General features: G+C 45.4%; 1 protein-coding gene and 1 non-coding gene across 2 annotated transcripts in view; one reads left to right on the top strand and one right to left on the bottom strand.

Annotated features, from left to right (window-relative positions):
• Positions 1-21,032, bottom strand: part of LOC126267847 (myosin-7B-like) — a 127,204-nt gene that overhangs the window by 42,579 nt on the left and 63,593 nt on the right. The window contains exon 6 of the mRNA XM_049973155.1: positions 10,177-10,464. Coding sequence (XP_049829112.1) covers positions 10,177-10,464 — 288 coding nt within the window. The remainder of the gene's footprint in view (positions 1-10,176; positions 10,465-21,032) is intronic.
• Trnas-cga (transfer RNA serine (anticodon CGA)) lies at positions 9,701-9,775 on the top strand. Its single transcript has one exon. It is a non-coding gene; the product is annotated as a tRNA-Ser (tRNA).

Below are 21,032 nucleotides of genomic sequence, written 5' to 3' on the forward strand. Positions count from 1 at the left end.
TTCCTTTTCTGAACAGTGGTTTCAGCTTTTGCTGTTTTCAAGCATGAAGGGAAGATTCCTGATGCCAGTGAGCTGTTGCACAAATGTGTCAAGGGTTCAGCTAAGGCAAGACAGCATTTTTTAATAATTGCATCTGGTATTCCATCAATTCCACATGCGTACCCTGTTTTCAAGGTTTTTATAACTGATAAAATTTCTTCAGAATTTGTGGGTGAAAGGAACAAAGATGTAGACACATTTCTCACACTATTGCATGATGGAGGTGATATTTTGTTGTGTTCTTCCAGTCCACTCACCAAGTGTTCACTTACGTTTGCAAAATATTTGATTAAGGTCCCTGCGATTTCTGTTGGGCAAGAAATCATTTTTCCTTCATAACATAAGTTCATATTTTTATACTGTTTAGTTTCACTTGTTTGATTTTTTATAACTTCCCATACAGCTTTAGATTTGTTTTTTGAATTTTTAAAGTATTTGTCATTTGCCATTGTTTTAGCCTTTCTTACAACATTTTTGAGGATCCTCTTGTAACTGTTCAGGTACAAATAAAATTCAGGAGGCATGTTCTGTGTCTTTGCTATAGTGTGTAATCTTCTTTTCTCAAGATATTCTAATACCTGTTGTAATTCATTTGTTCTTTTTGAAGTTAGGTTGACATTTTTGCTTTTTTCATGGAAATGCAGCTTCAAAGTATGACATGAAGATTTCCATGAATTTTTCAAACTTTTTGTTAGTATTTTCACAAGTACACGCTTCATACAAAGTTTCTTCACTTAGTCTCAGTACAAAAAGGTTTATTTGTTTGTTAGTGAATTTCTTTGCTTCTTTTACAAGTTCCTCTTTCTCAGTTGTTTCACTTGGGGTGTGCAAAGCAATAAACTGTGCATAGTGATCACTGAAGCCAGTATTAAGATTTCCAGCACAGAAATTGTGATTTACATTTGTGTTTATTAATATCTAATCAATTGTTGAGCTAGTTGTTGGTGTAATTCTAGTAGGAGAGTCAATGGTGGTTTTTATGTTATACATTTCCAGTAGGGTCATCAAGCTTTGCTGGTCTTTTGAGATTTCTTGAAAATCTATATTAAAATCTCCACATATGATCACTGTTTTGTTGAAGTTTTTTATAGTATTTAAAGCTGCTACTAGTTGGTGACAGAAATCATTTAAGTTCCCATCAGGGCTCCTATATACACAGATGATTATTAATTTTAATGCAGAGAGTTCAACTGCGGATATTTCAAAAATTTTCTCTTCAGCTAACAGTTCAATGGGTTTTATGTTAGAATAATCAATGCCCCTTTTAACAAATATACATGATCCTCCATGACTGGATGTAATTCTACAAAATGATGAAGAAAGATTGAAGTCTGCAAGTTTTGTGACTGACATTGCATCTTTAGCCAGCCAGTGTTCAGTTATACACACTACAGAAACGTTTTTTAGCTCATCAGTACATAAAATTTCAACTTCACTTAATGTGTTTAGCAATGATTGGACATTTTGATGAATCAGCATGAAATTAAAGGGTTTGTTAGGCTTTGGCATATTTAATTGATCACTTACCTTTACCTTGTCAATAAAAAATCATCCAGGTGTGCTGGAAGTACTGCTTTTCTTTTCCCGACTGCCCCTATTCTTCTATTATCTATTACCTTCTGTATCTGGCTCCCCTGGTAGTTGTTCAGCTGTTGCTCTTACAGTTGATAATATTGCTGCTGGTGATAGAGATGGCTCGGCAATTGGTAGAGCTGTTACTGCATTCACTATGCCTAGATATTGGAGGCACCTAGTTCCTTCTTTTGTTGTTGATGTTGGTGAGTGAGGTCTTGCTGGCGTTGTTTCCTTCGAATATTTGGGGGGCCAATCCAGGACGATTTTGCTTTTGAGTGTTTGATGCCTCTTTCTGATAATTTCTTCAATTTTTCCGACGAGCAGTTTTTTCCCCATGTTGTTAACGTGCAATCCATGTAATGTGTGGAATCTGCGCCCAATATTATTAACATTTACGAGTTCTACATTTCGGAAGTGTTTGCAAAGTAATGAAATTTGTTGGTTGGCATTGATTATTTCTTTATTTACGCATGACCAAGACGGTAAGTCATGCCGATGTGGAATGTTCAGCACTAAAATATTTGTGTGTGTCAACTGTCCTAAGCACCTTTTTAGTTCTTGTTTTGCTTTGTGGGTTTCGTTTTTATGTACGTCATTTGACCCACCAATTATCAAAACAAAGTCTTCAGAGGATAAGTCAGCAACGTCTGTGGATCGTACGTGATTGCAAACTTCGGACATAGAAGCACCAGGCTTTATGTAAGCGATTGTTAATAACTGGACTGACCGCTCAGAAGGTGAGCAAATCCACGACCATGACTGCCTGCCATCAAAACTACTTTTCTTCGTTTAGGGTTCTCTGCCTGTTTATTTTCGATCTCTGTTTGTTGTTATTTTAGTGGCCAACACGATCAGAGAGTTGTTTATATGGATTTGGTCACTGAGTACTTTCTTTTTCATTGCAATGGCTCTTTGTATGTGAAAGTTATCTTGTAATGTCAGGAGCTTTTTGTTGTGATATTTCACTCTAATAACTGCCATGTCATGATCCATGCTGGATGGTTCATGTCCATTTTTTATCAATAAAAAAATTGCTTTCAACTAGTTGGATAGGCGGAACACACCTCCACGAATGAAGAACATTTATTTATCTTGAGGAACAAAACTTATGTTTGACTTTCATGCGGAAAGACGAGAAACTTTTTTTATTTTTAACAAAAAGTAATATCCTTACATGCTTAACAGATAATACTGTGTAAAAATCCTGAAACTTACGTAACATGCCGAAAACAAAAGACGTTTTTGCGTGTTCCTGAATTTAAATATATCTGCATTATATAGACAGATAGTATATTGACTGTTAATAAATTATTTCTGAAAAAATAAATAAAAAGGATCCGAAGAAAACTCATCTGACATAAAAGTAGATCCTGCAGCTACATATTCCTCTATGGGTGAAGTTAAATTGTGCTTATTGCTATTGCCAACCACCCGAAATTCAACGGCAGGAGGATCCGTAATGGAAATAAAATCACCAAACACCTAAAGACCAACAGCAATTCTTCTTGGGTTTGAAACCGATTGCCAATGACAAGCAGTGACGAGACGTGACACTAATCTCTGGCTACGAGGGGTACACCATTCCTTGACATGCTGGACAATCCACTTTTGAACCCTACACCGAAAAACTGGGCAACTTCGTTCACGAAATGGTCACCCCCACGTCCAACCATCATAGCCCCAGTCTGTCATATTCTGAAAAGTCCCTACAAGCGCTGATTCCATACAGCCAACCAGCATGTAAGGACCCATACACTGCCATGACTTATGTCAGAGGTGGAGGGCCACGTGACAGTGTGGCACCAGTCCTCACCATCTATAGCGCCCCAGTGAGACTAGCTGAAAATTGAATCACAGTTATGATCAAAACTCGAGGAGCGAAAGGGCATTGCCCGTTATAAAACAAATCATTGATCACGCAAGACGAGCGAGTGCAATGTCCTTTCTTTTCTCTGAATATTTAACAGAAGTGATCATTGAATTTGGCCACTGTGCACAACGATAATGCCGTCACAGTGAGGACAACGAGCTCAGCTGTGCACCAGATTGTATTTAGTGTTGGTGTTTTACCATGAAAAATTGTTGGACAATATCAAGGATTATGGGGTCTAAGTCAAGTCTGAGGTTAACAGGTATTTCATTGCTCTAATGGCTACAAAAATCTCAATGAAAATTAACAGAGAACTAAATCCTATAAAACTGAAATCAAATTACAAAATAACACCAACACTGTGGGCGGGATATCAAGACTATATGGAGAAAGTGCAACAAAATTTGCTCATCTGACAGCTCAAGAAATCAAAGTTAACAATGTAACAATATGGCACAAATTGTAACCAAATTAAGCAACATAAGCTGTGCGGCAGTCTCAGCAAGTTACGAGCTGTGAGAATATGTACTGCACTACAGCAATTGCGACACTTACATTTACCCCAAAATCAGTAAACTGTGCGTCCATCGACGCGAGATGGTGGTAGGGAGACGAGTGACCCTCATGTGGGGTGAGAGATGGGGGGAGGAGTCGTGATCGAATGGACGTGAAACGTATATCTCCCTCCACAACTCTCTACCCTTCTTTTTTTTATAAAAAAAGAAATAAAGAAAAAACTCTCTATGGAGGGTATATAATATTTGATTGGTATCTGTTCTGTTGGACATGTCCAACGAAATAGACCCCACTAGTGATGACGCGGCTGGTGCATACATGTATATGAAATAGGGAATGGGGAAAGAAAGGGAAGGGATTGGTGTGAATTCGTGACTTCCAGCCGCACAGGGCTTTGCCTTAACGCAATGGCGAAAGTTGAAAATTTGCACTGGATCAAGACTCGAACCCGGATTTACTGCTTCTCATAAGTGATTGCCCTAACTGCTTCGGCCATCTGAACATGGTCCACGGCTGACTCACATTTTCAACTTATCAGATGCTGCAATGCAGCGTCCCTCGTCCAGTAACCCCTACTAGCAAATTATTTATTCCTGCAGGAGTCCAGACAATATTTCAGTACCCACTCTGAAACAAATGTCAAAGACCCATCACGCTCTTGCAGAAATATGTATATTTCTGTGGTGTCTGTTTGGATGGACATGTCCCAGTCGGTCGGGGACCATGTCTGGATGGTCGAAGTAATCAAACCTGCCTCGGAGGCAATACTAATGTGTTTACGACTTTGAGGACGTATAGAGACATGGTGGCGCTGATGCAAACATGCCGTCTCCATAGTGCCCTTATTCCACTGGATTTAGACCACGCTTTTGATTGCGTCAAACATGGTTTTCTGTGTGCAGTTATGGAACACATTGGTATACCACGCATGACGACATCTGTTTTGCTTCGTTTGATCCACGGGGCGGTAACGAGAATTATGGTAAACGGCTATTTGTCTGCCCCCGTCTGTATCAACAGGTCCGTCAGCCAGGGTTGTCCTCTTTGTGCCATGTTATTCGCCATTGCCCTCGAACCAGCTCTTCACGTACTGTGGAGTTCTCGGAAGGTCATAGCCTCCGCTCTGTGACCTTTCGATATGGCGAATACGCCGATGATGTGATGTTCTTCGCACGGACTGGTGACGAAATACGAATGGCGCTTTCCTAGCTCCAGCAGTATGGGGCGGTGGCAGGCCGTGTGATCAACTTCGGAAATCACGTTACATGGAGGTGGGACAAGGCATGCCTGCAGAACTGGATGTACCCCTGACAAAAGTCTCAATGCTCAAATGTTTAGGTATATCTCTCCATCGACGAAAACAATGTATGGCGGTCTTTACTTATTGTAACGTCTAACGACGACTCCACATAGAGGCACACCTCAACAAATTTAGATCGTTTGACATTTTGCCATGCACTCAGTACATCAATGTGTACATGGATTCTCAAATTAACCATTACGCCCACGTATTACTGATGACAAACACGATGGCTTCCAGGATACAGGCGGTGTTTGGACAAGTTGTGAGTGCTGGTGCAGATTTTAAGAACCGTTTTGTTACTCTTACTTTACACTTTCACAAAGGAGGTGTTGGATTCAGTCACGTCAAGCACAGAGCGTTGGTACTGTACCTTCTCTCAATGCGGCGAATCTGGCTTTCACCAACAGACAATTTTTCTGGCATCCTGATAGCAGAGGTGGCCCTTCGCACACTGTATCCACCGGTACCCGTTGGACATTTATACCCTCACTATCACGTATTAGGACTTTTTCGTGGAGCACAGTTATATGTTGAAGGTTTTACCGGAGACACGGTATCCGGCAGCGAAGATTTATTATAGTGTTCTCTAACGCTGGAATCGGCTAAGTCCTTAGCCGATTGTACAACGCCACCCCACGGTCGACTGGACGCGGTTTTGGCGACCCATCCAAGCGCACTTCCTGCCCACTTTCGTGCGGTCGACGTGGTATGTGGTCACTAACGAGAAATTTCTGACCCAATGAAGGCTACTTGCCGTTCACCTAATTGACGTCCCCATGTGCCCTCATTGTGCTACGGTAGATAGGGACTAGATTGAACTGCGGCCCCTCCTGCGATTGCTGGATACTTATCCGCTAGATACTGGCTTTCCTACTAACCCCCTCCCCCCTCCACCCCCTTTATTTCGATTGTGCTCCTGGACATCTTTCATCCTGACTATATTTCCCGATGACCCGAATGAATGTGGTCAATTGGGTACAACGAGTAGCGATACATAACATATACCACGACGGCGAAAAGAAAGTCCTCGATTTGTGGCAATACGTGATCGACGATCTCCTGGTCTTAACAAACAACAATACCGGAACCTTTTTGTTAACTACACTCCTGGAAATTGAAATACGAACACCGTGAATTCATTGTCCCAGGAAGGGGAAACTTTATTGACACATTCCTGGGGTCAGATATATCACATGATCACACTGACAGAACCACAGGCACATAGACACAGGCAACAGAGCATGCACAATGTCGGCACTAGTACAGTGTATATCCTCCTTTCGCAGCAATGCAGGCTGCTATTCTCCCATGGAGACGATCGTAGAGATGCTGGATGTAGTCCTGTGGAACGGCTTGCCATGCCATTTCCACCTGGCGCCTCAGTTGGACCAGCGTTCGTGCTGGACGTGCAGACCGCGTGAGACGACGCTTCATTCAGTCCCAAACATGCTCAATGGGGGACAGATCCGGAGATCTTGCCGGCCAGGGTAGTTGACTTACACCTTCTAAAGCACGTTGGGTGGCACGGGATACATGCGGACGTGCATTGTCCTGTTGGGACAGCAAGTTTCCTTGCCGGTCTAAGAATGGTAGAACGATGGGTTCGATGACGGTTTGGATGTACCGTGCACTATTCAGTGTCCCCTCGACGATCACCAGAGGTGTACGGCCAGTGTAGGAGATCGCTCCCCACACCAAGATGCCGGGTGTTGGCCCTGTGTGCCTCGGTCGTATGCAGTCCTGATTGTGGCGCTTACCTGCACGGCGCCAAACACGCATACGACCATCACTGGCACCAAGGCAGAAGCGACTCTCATCGCTGAAGACGACACGTCTCCATTCGTCCCTCCATTCACGCCTGTCGCGACACCACTGGAGGCGGGCTGCACGATGTTGGGGCGTGAGCGGAAGACGGCCTAACGGTGTGCGGGACCGTAGCCCAGCTTCATGGAGACGGTTGTGAATGGTCCTCGCCGATACCCCAGGAGCAACAGTGTCCCTAATTTGCTGGGAAGTGGCTGTGCGGTCCCCTACGGCACTGCGTAGGATCCTACGGTCTTGGCGTGCATCCGTGCGTCGCTGCGGTGCGGTCCCAGGTCGACGGGCACGTGCACCTTCCGCCGACCACTGGCGACAACATCGATGTACTGTGGAGACCTCACGCCCCACGTGTTGAGCAATTCGGCGGTACGTCCACCCGGCCTTTCGCATGCCCACTACACGCCCTCGCTCAAAGTCCGTCAACTGCACATACGGTTCACGTCCACGCTGTCGCGGCATGCTACCAGTGTTAAAGACTGCGATGGAGCTCCGTATGCCACGGCAAACTGGCTGACACTGACGGCGGCGGTGCACAAATGCTGCGCAGCTAGCGCCATTCGATGGCCAACACCGCGGTTCCTGGTGTGTGCGCTGTGCCGTGCGTGTGATCATTGCTTGTACAGCCCTCTCGCAGTGTCCGGAGCAAGTATGGTGGGTCTGACACACCGGTGTCAATGTGTTCTTTTTTCCATTTCCAGGAGTGTATTTGGGGTCGTCATTCATGGACCCACCGCCCAGCTGAAGAGTGCCGAGTGTAAGAAGAAGTTGACTTGCAGACCTGATATTTTGACGATTCCCCTACAGTAACAGAAACAGCCTCTGACTGTGTGCAGCGGCCCTGGACACTCCGACGGTTGATGACTGGTGATGCCCAATGTAATGACGACCGCCTCTTACTTGCTGCCTTCTTCGATGAGGTGATCCCAGCAGGCAAGATGACCCTTTTTTTGTTCACATTATCGCCATAACTTTTGGCGTATGGCTCCTTTGTTTTTTGTTGTTTATTATATTTAAAGAAAAATCTGATGGTGCCCTTCAGTGGTAGGACGAGGAAGACATCGTGGCCAGGCCTCGGAATTCGACCCCTGCCTGCCTTGCCTCCTCCAGCCTGCCACTGACTGTGCTCCTCAAACAATAAATAAATAAATAAATAAATAAATAAGTAAAACTAAAATAAAACAAAAAGTGTCTTGGTAGGCGGACCGGGCTCGATTCCCGGGTGATACATTTGTTTTTAATTTAATTTTCCGTTTCAAGAGGTAGAAGAAATGAAGTAATTATTTTTGCCATCAAGCAAATCAAACTCTCCCCTTTTTTTCACGAAAAAAAACTGTGTGAAAGAAAAGTGGTCTAGAACATGGATCAGCAATTTTGTGAAGCAAAAAAAAAGAAAAAATAAGCAAAAAAATAGCAGTTGAGGCAACCACTTATGAGAAGCGCCAAATCCGGGTTCGAATTCCACTCTGGGACAAATTTTCAACTTTCGCCATTGCATTACCACAATTACCATGTGTCCGGAAGTCACGAATTCCCACCCATCCCATCCCCCTTTTTCCCCAGTCTGTATTTCATGTATTTCTATATGGAAGGAACAACTCAATGCTACTGTCAATGTGATGGACGAGAATACGGCTTATTCCATGAGAGAATGGCGGAACTCTGTGGAAATTTGCAACTCTTCCCATACAAAATGCACCTTGACAAGTAAGAGGTTGGCCGGCCTGCGTGATCGAGCGGTTCTAGGCACTTCAGTCTGGAACCGCGCGACCGCCATGGTCGTAGGTTCGAATCCTGCCTCGGGCATGGATGTGTGTGATGTCCTTAGGTTAGTTAGATTTAAGTAGTTCTAAGTTCTGGGGGACTGATGACGTCAGAAGTTAAGTCCCATAGTGCTCAGAGCCATTCGAACCATTTGAAGTAAGAGGTTGGTATTGTGATGGGCAGTGTCCTGTCGATTGGTTGGCTTCTTTGCACCAACATCAGTGGTGGAGCGACTCAGTTCTACTAGATACACCGAAGTTTGCAGTGAAAGCCATGGACCTCCCCATACTGCTCAGGCGGCATCTCTGTGTCTCATCCTCTGATGTCGAAACAGAATAAGCAAAAATGTTGTGCTCTGTTATTCTCTAGGGACGGCAGTGGTGGCACAGCGCCTTTCACCCTGGACTAGGAGAGGTACCGGTTCTGAAACTTCCTGGCAGATTAAAACTGTGCGCTTGACCAAGACTCGAACTCGGGACCTTTGCCTTTCGTGGGAAAGTGCTCTACCAACTGAGCTACCCAAGCACGACTCACGCCCCGTCCTTACAGCTTTACATCTTCCAGTACCTCGCCTCCTACCTTCCAAACTTTACAGAAGCTCTCCTGCGAACGTTGCAGAGCTAGCACTCCTGAAATAAAGGATGCCTGGGGGATGTTTCCAGAATAAGATTTTCACTCGGGAGCGGAGTATGCGCTGATATGAAACTTCCTGGCGGATTAAAACTGTGTACCGGACCGAGACTCGAACTCGCAGGACTGCTTCTGCGAAGTCTGGAAGGTAGGAGACGAGGTACTGGCAGGTGGGGCGTGAGTCCTGCTTGGGTAGCTCAGTTGGTAGAGCACTTGCCCGCGAAAGGCAAAGGCCCCGAGTTCGAGTCTCGGTCCAGCACACAGTTTTGATCTGCCAGGAAGTTTCATATTAGCGCACACTCCGCTGCAGAGTGAAAATCTAATTCTCGAGGCACCGGTTCTGTCAGTAAATGCACAAAGTGGGCTGTAGCCTTACTTTAGAGAAAACTACCCAGCTCCCGGAGGACCTTCACCCTTCCTAATGAGATTCGCTGACTGCCTTCTGCCGACAAAGATGACACAAAAACCGCACTGGAAGAATATCTTCCCAGAGAGAAAAACGCAATGCTTCCTTCCAAGCAAATGTGTTCAATACACTCTGTTGAAGATAACCACGAAATGGTATCAAAGATGAGGCAATATCGCCTTGTGATATGTGACAGTAGTGCCACGCAGTGGGCTCTCAACACTTTGCCGGTGAGGTCAGGGAGCAGGGCTGGACCTTTGACGGCGGCTGCGGGAGCGCGGCGAGCAGCTGGTGGCGCAGCGCCGCCGCCCTCTCGTGGCACGCCTCCAGACTGGCGGCGAGGCGGGCCGCCTCGCGGTGGCAGCAGAGCAGCGCGCCCTCGGCCGCCTCCAGCTTCAGGTCGGCCTCCTTCTGGCGCCGCTCCGCCTGTCTCAGCTGTTCCTCGTCGTTCTCGAACTGCTTCCGCCACTGCATCTCCATGTCCTCCAGCGCCTCCTTCAGCGCGTCCGAGAACGTGCGCTCCCGCTTGGCGAGCTGCGTAACCTGCTGGAGCGAGACCATTCGATGCAGAGTACGTGGCTTACAGGCTGGCGTATTTCTGTTCATTACGCTACTGCCGGCTTGTCTACATCTGGACCAGATTAACAAGCTGATTGGCAGCAAGTAATTTACAGCTCAGCAACCAATCAGATAATGAGCTTAAGGTACAATTAAAGATGTTAGCTACTAGAGGTCATTGATCAACACTGAAGCGCCAAAGAAACTGGTGTAGGTATGCGTATTCAAGTACAGAGATACGTAAACAGGCAAAATATGGCGCTGCGGTCGGCAACGCCTACGTAAGACAACAAATATCTGGCACAGTTGTTAGCTCGTTTGCTGCTGCTACAGTGGCAGGTGATTAAGATTTTAGTGAGTTTGAACGCGGTGCTATAGTCGGCGCACGAGCGATGCGATACAGCATCTCCAAGGTATCGATGAAGCGGGGATTTTCCCGTACGACCATTTCACGAGTGTGCTTTCAACATCAGGAATCCGGTAAAACATTAAATCTCCGACATAACAGCGGCTGGAAAAACTTCCAGCAAGAATGGGACCGACGACGACTGAAGAGAATCATTCAACCCTTCTGCAAATTTCTGCAGATTTCAATGCTGGGCCATCGCCGGCCTGTGTGGACGAGTGGTTCTAGGCGCTACAGTCTGGAACCGCGCGACCGCTACGGTCGCAGGTTCGAATCCTGCCTCGGGCATGGACGTGTGTGATGTCCTTAGGTTAGTTAGGTTTAAGTAGTTCTAAGTTCTAGGGGACTGATGACCTCAGAAGTTAACTCCCATAGTGCTCAGAGCCATTTTTGCTGGGCCGTCAACGAGTGTCAGCCTGTGAACGATTCAACGAAACATCTTCTTTTGGAGATGAAGGCCCACTTGTGTACCCTTGATGACTGCATGACACGAAGCTTTATACCTCGCCTGGGACTGTCAACACCAATATTGGACTGTTGATGACTGGAAACATGTTGGACGAGTTACGTTTCAAATTGTATCGAGCGGATGGACGTGTACGGGTATGGAGAGAACCTCATGAATCCATGGGCCCTGCATATCAGTAAGGGACTGCTCAAGCTGGTGGAGGCTCTTTAATGGTGTGGGGCGTGTGCAGTTGGAGTAATACGGGAACCCTGATACGTCTAGATACGAATCTGAACAGTTGACACTTAGGTAATCATTCTGCCTGATCACCTGCATCCATTCGTGTCCATTGTGCATTTCAGCGGACTTAGGCAATTGCAGCAGGACAATGCGACACTCCACACGTCCAGAATTGCTACAGAGTGGCTCCAGGAATACTCCTCTGAGTTTAAACACTTCCGCTCGTCACCAAACTCCCCATCAAACTGCCCAGACATGAACGTTATTGAGCATATCTGGGATGCCTTACAACGTGCTGTTTAGAAGAGATCTCCATCCCTCGTATTCTTACCGATTTATGGACAGCCCTGCAGGATTCTTGGAGTCAGTTCCATCCAGCACTACTTCAGACATTAGTCGAGTCTATGCCACATTGTGATGCGGCACTTCTGTATGCTCGTTGGGACCCTACACGGTATTGGGCAGGTGTACCAGTTTCTTTGGTTCTTCAGTGTGAATAAACGGGGAAGTTGAAAATTTATGCCGGATTAAGATTTAACCAGTACGCCATCAGGACATAGTTGTTACCACAGCCGCACAGTCTACCACAGCTCCTGTCAGACCCAAATTCTCAGCTCACCTACACACTACTGATGTAGTGAGCCTGGTCATTATCGTCATTACTCGTGGCTCCTCGCCGATTCCCGTAAGAGTTCGAACTCGGTGTGCTTCTGCACTGAAGGGGTCATCGGCCATCCTCGCCTCAATTGCATCTTCCGTGTCTGTTCTTCTGGCTATGTCCATTGGCCGTCATAGCCATAATGATAACATGTGGCGTCTTTCTTCCGGACATGTTCGGAAGAACAGGCACCACATCACATGCGTATGATCTCTAAGCACGTCCGACGTTTACCCGAATGACACTATTCCAGGACGTTGGATTGGAAGGGGAGATACTGAAGATGAACTTCACCGCCGGTGGCCTCCAAGGTCTCCAGAACTCACACCTTCTGACTTTCATCTGTGGGGTTGCGTAAAAGACGGCGTTTTTATCTCCCCTATGCCGAACACTATTGAAAGTCTGCGACATCGCATTGTTGAAGCTGTGAATTAGATAGCGAGAGACCAGCTGCTTCCTGTGTGGCAGGAAATGAGCCATCGGTTCGATATTTGTCGTGTCTCACATGGTGCACACATTGAATGCATAAAAATTTGAGCTTTACTCTTTACAGGAACGTTGGAATTGTGTTTCTATCTAGCAGTAAATGTTTGAAATCTGTTCCTTCTTTTTGAATAACCCTGTATAATGAAGTTGGTGGCGCTTTCCATTCTGTTCGCTGTTGTCATGGCGCTCATCTACCTCAGGTTCCTGCTGACATAGACAGTTACAGAGACGATGCTTACAACCACAATTGGAAGACAAAACACAGATACTGAGACGGGAGAGATGGCTAACGGCTGTAGTTCTCCAACTACCCCCTTTACAGCGTTGCCGGTCTGTTGATAGCGAGCCTTGGTCACGAGTGAAACGTTGATCCCTCCATTGACTCTTTATTTAAACAAAAATTAGTTTTTAATACACCTTAATATTATATTACACCTTAATATTATATAACTTGCCAATACTTTTCCGTTTTTCCGTAAGTCAGATTATGAGTAGTTCCAGTAACTTACATTTCAGGTCTCTATAGTTCTAGCTCTTTATATCCTCGTCCATCAGGTTTGATGACGCACTATGGCTGTCGCTCCCTGCCGATTGGGAGAGGTGGCCACACCGTCTGTGGGATAGTTAGCCACCTCGTAAAACTTTATTTTTTAGTTTTAAAGGGAATTCAGTTTTTTACAGATATCAACTAAGTATGTACCCAAGACTGGTTCTACTAGAGGCAGATGGGGAGAAGGGGATCTTCAAATTGCTATAAATAATGTAAAAACTGATGATTATTCAGTCAGAAAAGCATATGAAGAGTTTAATATTTTAAGAAAACCTTAGAGCGAAAAAATAAAAACCGGCTGTGATTAAAAAACTGCAATGGCTTAGGCTGCTTGCTGGGTTTACTCAGTGAGGAACGACTTGTCTGTCATATAAAAAAAAATCCAAAAAGGACTAAGCAGGAGGCTAAAGTGACTTCAGACCCATCAGAGGGAATACAGTACAAGGAAGACTTGAGTGGTGACGTTTATGACTCAGAGGAGGAATGCATTGGTTATGGGGAGGATTACCTAAAAACAAAGGAAAGTAGCGATTGGATTGAGTGCGTCAGGTGCAACTGATAGCTATCCGAATCACACACTGATATGTGCCATCAATATGGTAGTGTCATTTGTCGCCTGCCATACAGACCGACAACCGGTGGTGCCATTTCTAAACAGCAGGACTACTTTGGTTGTCATTCATGGCACTCTTACAGGACGGTGGTACCTCGACGATATTCTATGCCTCTTTTTGTTGCCCTTCGTGGCAAACCGTCCTGGGTTTACATTTCAGCAAGATAATGTCTGCCCATATAGGATGAGAGTTAATCACTGCTTGCCTTCGTGCTTGTCAAAGCCTACCCTGGCCAGCAAGACGGCCAGATCTCTTCCCAATTGAGGAGGTTCGGAGCATTATGGGCAAGGCTCTACAACTAGCTCTGGATTTTGAAGATCTATCTCGCCAATTGGACAGAATTTGACAATATATTTGCTAGGAAGACATCCAACAACTGTGACAATCAATGCCAACCCGAATAGCTGCTTTTATAGGGGCCAGAAGTGAACCAACGCGTTATTGTCTTGCTCAGTTGTTTAAGCTCATTCTCTTGAATAAATCTTGTACTTTTTCTGAAATTGTAATCATTTTTTTGTACATGTACCTCACATCTACCGATTTCCTTACCATTTGGATTAAACTTTCATTCCATTCGGACCTGACGTCCATCTGCAACGTCAGAAAGAAGTGTATTCCCCAGACTTCTGAATATACCCTTGTACTGATCTATCTACATCTACATCCATACTCCGCAAGCCACCTGACGGTGTGTGGCGGAGGGTACCCTGAGTACCTCTATCGGTTCTCCCTTCTATTCCAGTCTCGTATTGTACGTGGAAAGAAGGATTGTCGGTATGCTTCTGTGTGGGCTCTAATCTCTCTGATTTTATCCTCATGGTCTCTTCGCGAGATATACGTAGGAGGGAGCAATATACTGCTTGACTCTTCGGTGAAGGTATGTTCTCGAAACTTTAACAAAAGCCCGTACCGAGCTACTGAGCGTCTCTCCTGCAGAGTCTTCCACTGGAGTTTATCTATCATCTCCGTAACGCTTTCGCAATTACTAAATGATCCTGTAACGAAGCGCGCTGCGCTATATCCGGCAAATTAAAATCTCCACCCAGAACTATAACAAGGTGGGGAAATCTACTCGAAATATTTTCCAAATTATTCTTCAGGTGCTGAGCCACAACAGCTGCTGAGCCCGGGGGACTATAGAGACATCCAATTACCATGCCTGAGCCTGCTTTAACCGTGACCTTCACCCAAATCATTTCACAATTCCAATCTCCGTCAATTTCCTTCGATACTATTGCACTTCTTATCGCTATAAACACGCCTCCCCCTTCACTGTCCAGCCTATCTCTGCGGTATACATTCCAATCCGAGTTAAGGATTTCATTACTGTTTACGTCTGGTTTCAGCCAACTTTCTGTTCCTAGTACTATATGGGCGTTGTGACCGTTTATTAATGAGAGCAGTTCTGGGACCTTTCTATAGACGCTCCTGCAGTTTACTATTAGCACATTAATATTGTTATTCCTTGTTGCATTTTGCCTTGCCGCGTCTCAGGAGGCGTCTTGTCGGGCCTAGGGAGGGAATTCTCTAACCCTACTTATCGTGGCGTGCCATGTCTGAAACACATGCCATACCAGTTCATGAGGACTATCAGCTAGAGGCTGGTGTGAAAGTATACATCTTTCCACCACATTCCAGAGAGATGTTCAACGGGTGACAAATTACGGGATTGAACAAGTCAATTAAAGATCCATAGATTCCTCATGGAATTTGTGGTGTGAGCTGCTATATGGGGTTTTGTATTGTCCTATTGGGGCATGCGATTTGATACCCTTGCCTTGAAGGGTATGATAAGACAGTTGTTCATTTTCGACTCATACTGGAAGCATCAGCTTCCCTTCAACAATCACCAAATCAGTTCTGCTATCATACACAATGCGAGTGCACACCATTACTTCAGGAACTGGAGAGGTATGGGCCTCAAGAGCCGCTGCTTCGTATTACCTGTCACCGCGTCATCTACGGCTAGAATGGCGTCGATTTGACTGCAGCAAGTACAAATGAGACTCATCATCGAACGCCACAGAATTGCACTCCCAGTGGACTCAGTCTCTACGCTATGCAAGTCTCTCATGTCTCTGGTATGCTGTTAGTGGTAAACGACGCACAGCAGGTAGAGATCTCAATCCAGCTTCCAGTAATCCGCTCCCGATGGTTGGTGGTGGCGCTCGACCTGTAACCTTCGCCCAGATTTTAGCTGTTGTCAGCTGTCTCTTAGTCAGAGCCAGTAATACAATTTTATGGTGTTCTCGCGGTGTAGTCTTTCTGCAAGAACTCGTGCCTATTCTTCTTTGCCTCACTGTTTGCTATATCAGCAGGTAGCCGGATATTGGAGCGCACATTGGAGCTCCAGAGAACTGGAGAGATGGAAGAAGCTGCCGGCCGGTGTGGCCGAGCGGTTCTAGGCGCTTCAGTCTGGAACTGCGCGACCGCTACGGTCGCAGGTTCGAATCCTGCCTCGGGCATGGATGTGTGTGATGTCCTTAGGGTTAGTTAGGTTTAAGTAGTTCCAAGTTCTAGGGGACTGATGACCTCAGATGTTAAGTCCCATATTGCTCAGAGCCATTTGAACCATTTGGAAGAAACTGCAAGACGGGAGAACCCCTTACGGAAGAGTAATCCAAACTAACGGTAGGCAATCGAAATGCGACATAAGGACTGAGGACAAGACAATAGAGCAGTACAAGGACAAACAAGCTTGATGACAACGAGGCGCCAAGCGAAACCTTCACCACAATGATGACAGCAAGGCCAAGAGCAGTGACGAAACAAGTCCAAGATACGATCAAAGGGAGCAACCGGGAGACGAACAAGGTAGTTATCAAGCAGTCGTAGTACAGCGCGACAATATCAAGCACGAGTACTGCACTGAACAGCTGTGCGCTGGGCGGCCACCTACGAGGCGCGTTTTTTAAAGTAAGTACCGTTTTGAAATTAAAAAAGACGTGCTAAGATATCTCAATAATTTTATTTTTACATGAAAGCCTGTACCTTAATCTAAGCACTGACACTATTACTTATTACTGTCTGATTCTTCTTTGTTTACGTTATGTACTGAGCGTTTAAGATGCCTCCGATAATTGTGAGTCCCGCCGATTATGAAGTACGGGCTGTTATAAGATTTCTTAGTGCTAAAGGCCTAAAAGCGATCGATATTCATCGAGAGATCTGTGCATTTTACGGAAAAAACATTATAAGTGATGGAATGGCAAGAAAGTGGGTGAAAGCATTTAAAGATGGCCACAAAAATGTGCATGATGAAGAACGGAGTGGGCGTCCTTCGGTCGTTAATGAAAGTTTGGTGCAGGAAGTGGACAATAAAGTGAGAGAAAACAGACGCTTTACGATTTCTTCCTTGCGGGATGACTTTCCTAATATTTCGTGTAGTGTTTGGTATGGCATTGTGACCGAGCACTGGAATTACCGAAAATAGTGCGCACGTTAGGTATCGGAAATGTTCACGGATGTGTACAGAACCAAAAGTTTAGACAGTGCATTGACTTTGGTTGAGCGGTACCACAACGACGGTGATGATTTCTTAAGCCTAATTGTTGCGGGCGATGAAACATGCGTGGTCTACTATACACCAGAATCAAAGCAACAGTTTATGGAAGTTGAGCAAAGGCATAATTTTGCTGTATGACAATGCCCGTCCGCATGTGGCGAATCATACCAAAGATCTCATCACATCTTTTCGATGGGAAACTCTAGATCATCCTCCATACAGCCCCGATCTTGCGCCCAGTCACTACCATCTGTTCCTGCACTTGAAGAAACACCTGGGCGATCAGCGTCTTCAAGACGATGACGAAGTCGAAACAGTGGTGATGCAGTGGTTAACAAGTCAGGCGGCAGGCTTCTATGAGGAGGGTACTCAAAAACTGGTACAACGTTATGACAAGTGCCTCAATATTGATGGAAATTACGTAGAAAAGTATATTAAGGTACAGGATTTCATTTGAAAACAAAATTATTGAGATATCTTAGCACGTCTTTTTTTTTAATTTCAAAACGGTACTTACTTAAAAAAAAAAACACGCCTCGTATATATCGTCTGCGAGGTACGCTACTGAGCGCCGTATTCACGTGACGAGATGCTAGCGCTCTCGCCATGCGATCACAGTGCGGGAGGCTGCGGTGCCCCCTAACGGCCATATAAGTCCATCTCCTCTGACGAGCACTCAACCTCCGTGGCGCCCAATACCAGACTGTTGTCCTGAGGCTACATTATCACCACTCGTTCATCACCCATCTGCACAGCAGCCAATTGCCTGTGCGATCCGTCGCATGTTCCTCATGCTAATGATTGGACGTTTCTCAAAGTGTGACAGTTGCACGTTGTAACACGCACTCGATCTCACAAGTAATTCTTGAGTGGAAAGCTGGAGAATTATCCCATTTACAATACCTTAACAACCGCATGCTTTAACAACCAAACGATGGGACAGAACAGACAACCCACTTGGACCCCTAGGGCGCACACTAAATTCGGATATGGAAAGCTCAAGCGTATACTTGTTGCACAGCGTTCTAAAACTATCATCATCAGCGCCTTTCGACGTAAACGGAGTTCTGTTCGCTAATAATGGACGATTTCGTAATCGCTGAAGCATAATTTCCATTGAGACTTACGCCAACTAGTACGGCCTTAACAGAAAAATCGGCGTTAGCTCCCTTGAGTCCACGACTGCCATGAGGAATACCAAAGTCAACCTGCAGCCTCATTAATCAACTCGAAAGGAGCTGCGCAGCAAAAATATCCACATTAATATATAACAAACAAAATCTGCTGCAACATCAACCTCGCCAAAAGCTGTCTGGCTAATCTGTGCAGCACTTGAAACCCACGAAAATTAAGTTAGCAATCACAGCAATACAAACGAACTCAACAGCTGTCCAGTTGATCTGAGCAGCACCTAAAACCACTGAAAGCAACAACAAGAAGTGCTAGAAGGCTAGCGAACACAATGGCTGCCCAGATTATGTGTGCAGCACTTAAAACCCAGAAAAATTCAATCAACAACAGCAACAACTTAAGCGAATTCAGCTGCCCAGCTGATCTGAGCTATATCAGCAGGTAGCCGGATATTGGAGCGCACAGCGGAGCTCCAGAAGAACAGGAGAGATGGAAGAACCACTAATAAATTTAAACAGGCAACTGCTACAAAGTTAAAGAACACAATGGCTGTCTAGCTGATCTGTGCAGCACTTAAAACCACACGAAAATTTAATCATCAGTTAAAAAAACTGAAACAAATTCAACAGCTGCCCAGCTGATCTGAGCAGCTCCTACAACCACCGGTAATAGCAACAAGAACTGCTAGAAAGCTAGCGACAAGAATGGATGACCAGTTGACATGTGCAGCACTTACAACCCACGAAAATTCATTCAACAACAGCAACAACTCAGGTGAATACAACAGCTGTCCAGATGATCTAACACCCAAACCTCCAGATGTCAGACATTCAGATCGGTACCAAACGTTGTATGTCGACAGAGCACCAACCAAAACTCCGACATAGTTCATGCCGCGTGCTGTCGTCTAGTAGAACATGCGTAAACGGTAATTAAAAGTAACGCGGGAACTATGGAACACAGGAATAGCATAACTGTGAATAACGCATACGTATAGCTTCGGTGGGGAAGTTTGTAGATCGTCGTACCAAGGGTCTTTGGCTCAAATCCCAATAGTGACATTTTTTATTAATACTTCCACACGTGCGAGGCAGATGTTTCTTTATTATACTGTTCCGATTGTTTATGTGTATTCTGTGAAACTACAGACGCACCAACTGCTTCGTCACGAGTGGTGTCTTTTCTGTTGCGGGTGTCCGACAGAACACCACGCCTATGTACGAGGGTAATCCCAAAAGTAAAGTCTCCTATTTTTTATAAGTACATAGACCTGTTTATTTCTACAATGGTTTACATCAGTTTACAGCTTAAAGATTTAGCTATTTTTCGACATAATCATCATTTCTGTCGATGTATTTTTGTAGACGCTGTGGCAGTTTTTGTATGCCCATGTCATACCAGCTCGCCGCCAGCTCCGCGGCTTTGGCGAAGAAGGATGCCGCAACTGGCGTGATTGTTCCTTGGTCTCAGGTGTAAAGTGGTATTCCCAGGTTTCGTCACCCGTGACAATTGAGTCCAGAAAGTTGTCCTGTTTGGCTGCAAGGCGGTGAAGAGGTGCGCGGGAACCATCAACTCGTTGCCGCATGTGGTCCTCAGTCAGCATGCGTGGCACCCATCTTGCGCACACCTTCCGGTATTTCAATGTTTCCGTGAAAATTCTGTGAGCGGCGCCTCGGGAAACCTCATGAACCAACGTGCAGAGATCATCCAGGGTGATTCACCGATCTTCACGCATGCTTTGTTCAACCTTTTACATCGTCTCCTCAGAAATTGATGGTCTCCCGGTCCTTTGTCGTGAATTTCGGTTCGACCAGCTGCAAACTCTCTACACCACTTACGAACATTTTTGACATCTATGCACAACTCACCATTCACTTCCGTCAATTGGCGATGGATTTCAATCAGCGCAGTGCCCTTTGCGTTCAAAAATTGAATAATTGCGCAATTCGCACTTGGCGGTCACATCCAACGGGAGCTCCGTTCTCAACGGCTGCCAAGCCAAGACTGAGCGCCTCAGCGCGGCGTGCGCGACTTTGCACAGAGCACGTGAAGCACTGTTCATAACAGTGTGACCAACTGCCACACAAACAGAGTTCTGTACTTATAAAAAATAGGAGACCTTACTTTTAGGATCACTCTCGTATACAAATGTACTCTGTACGTTTGCTATTGTCAACTAACAAAGCGAAAGCGGACTGCCAAAATAACATTTCTACAACCTCCGAAAAGACCGTTTACGGGTCAGGTAAATGTTCTGCCACATAACACTTTCACGCGTAAAAAAAATTGTCATCAGCGGGGTCTGAATGCATGACCTTAAATACGACTCACCTACGAGAGATCTGCAAAGCAGCTGTTCACATATAAGCATTTCCTGTTCTCCGTAGTTCTGGTGTTACTTTTAATTTCCGTCTACGCTTGTCTAATGAACGACAGCACACAGCACGAATTAAATCGGTGTTTTGATTGATAGTCTGTCGACATACAGCGTTTAATACCGATCTGACACCTGGAG

The sequence above is a fragment of the Schistocerca gregaria genome, chromosome 4 (assembly GCF_023897955.1).
Source record: "Schistocerca gregaria isolate iqSchGreg1 chromosome 4, iqSchGreg1.2, whole genome shotgun sequence".
Classification (NCBI taxonomy): Eukaryota; Metazoa; Arthropoda; class Insecta; order Orthoptera; family Acrididae; genus Schistocerca; species Schistocerca gregaria.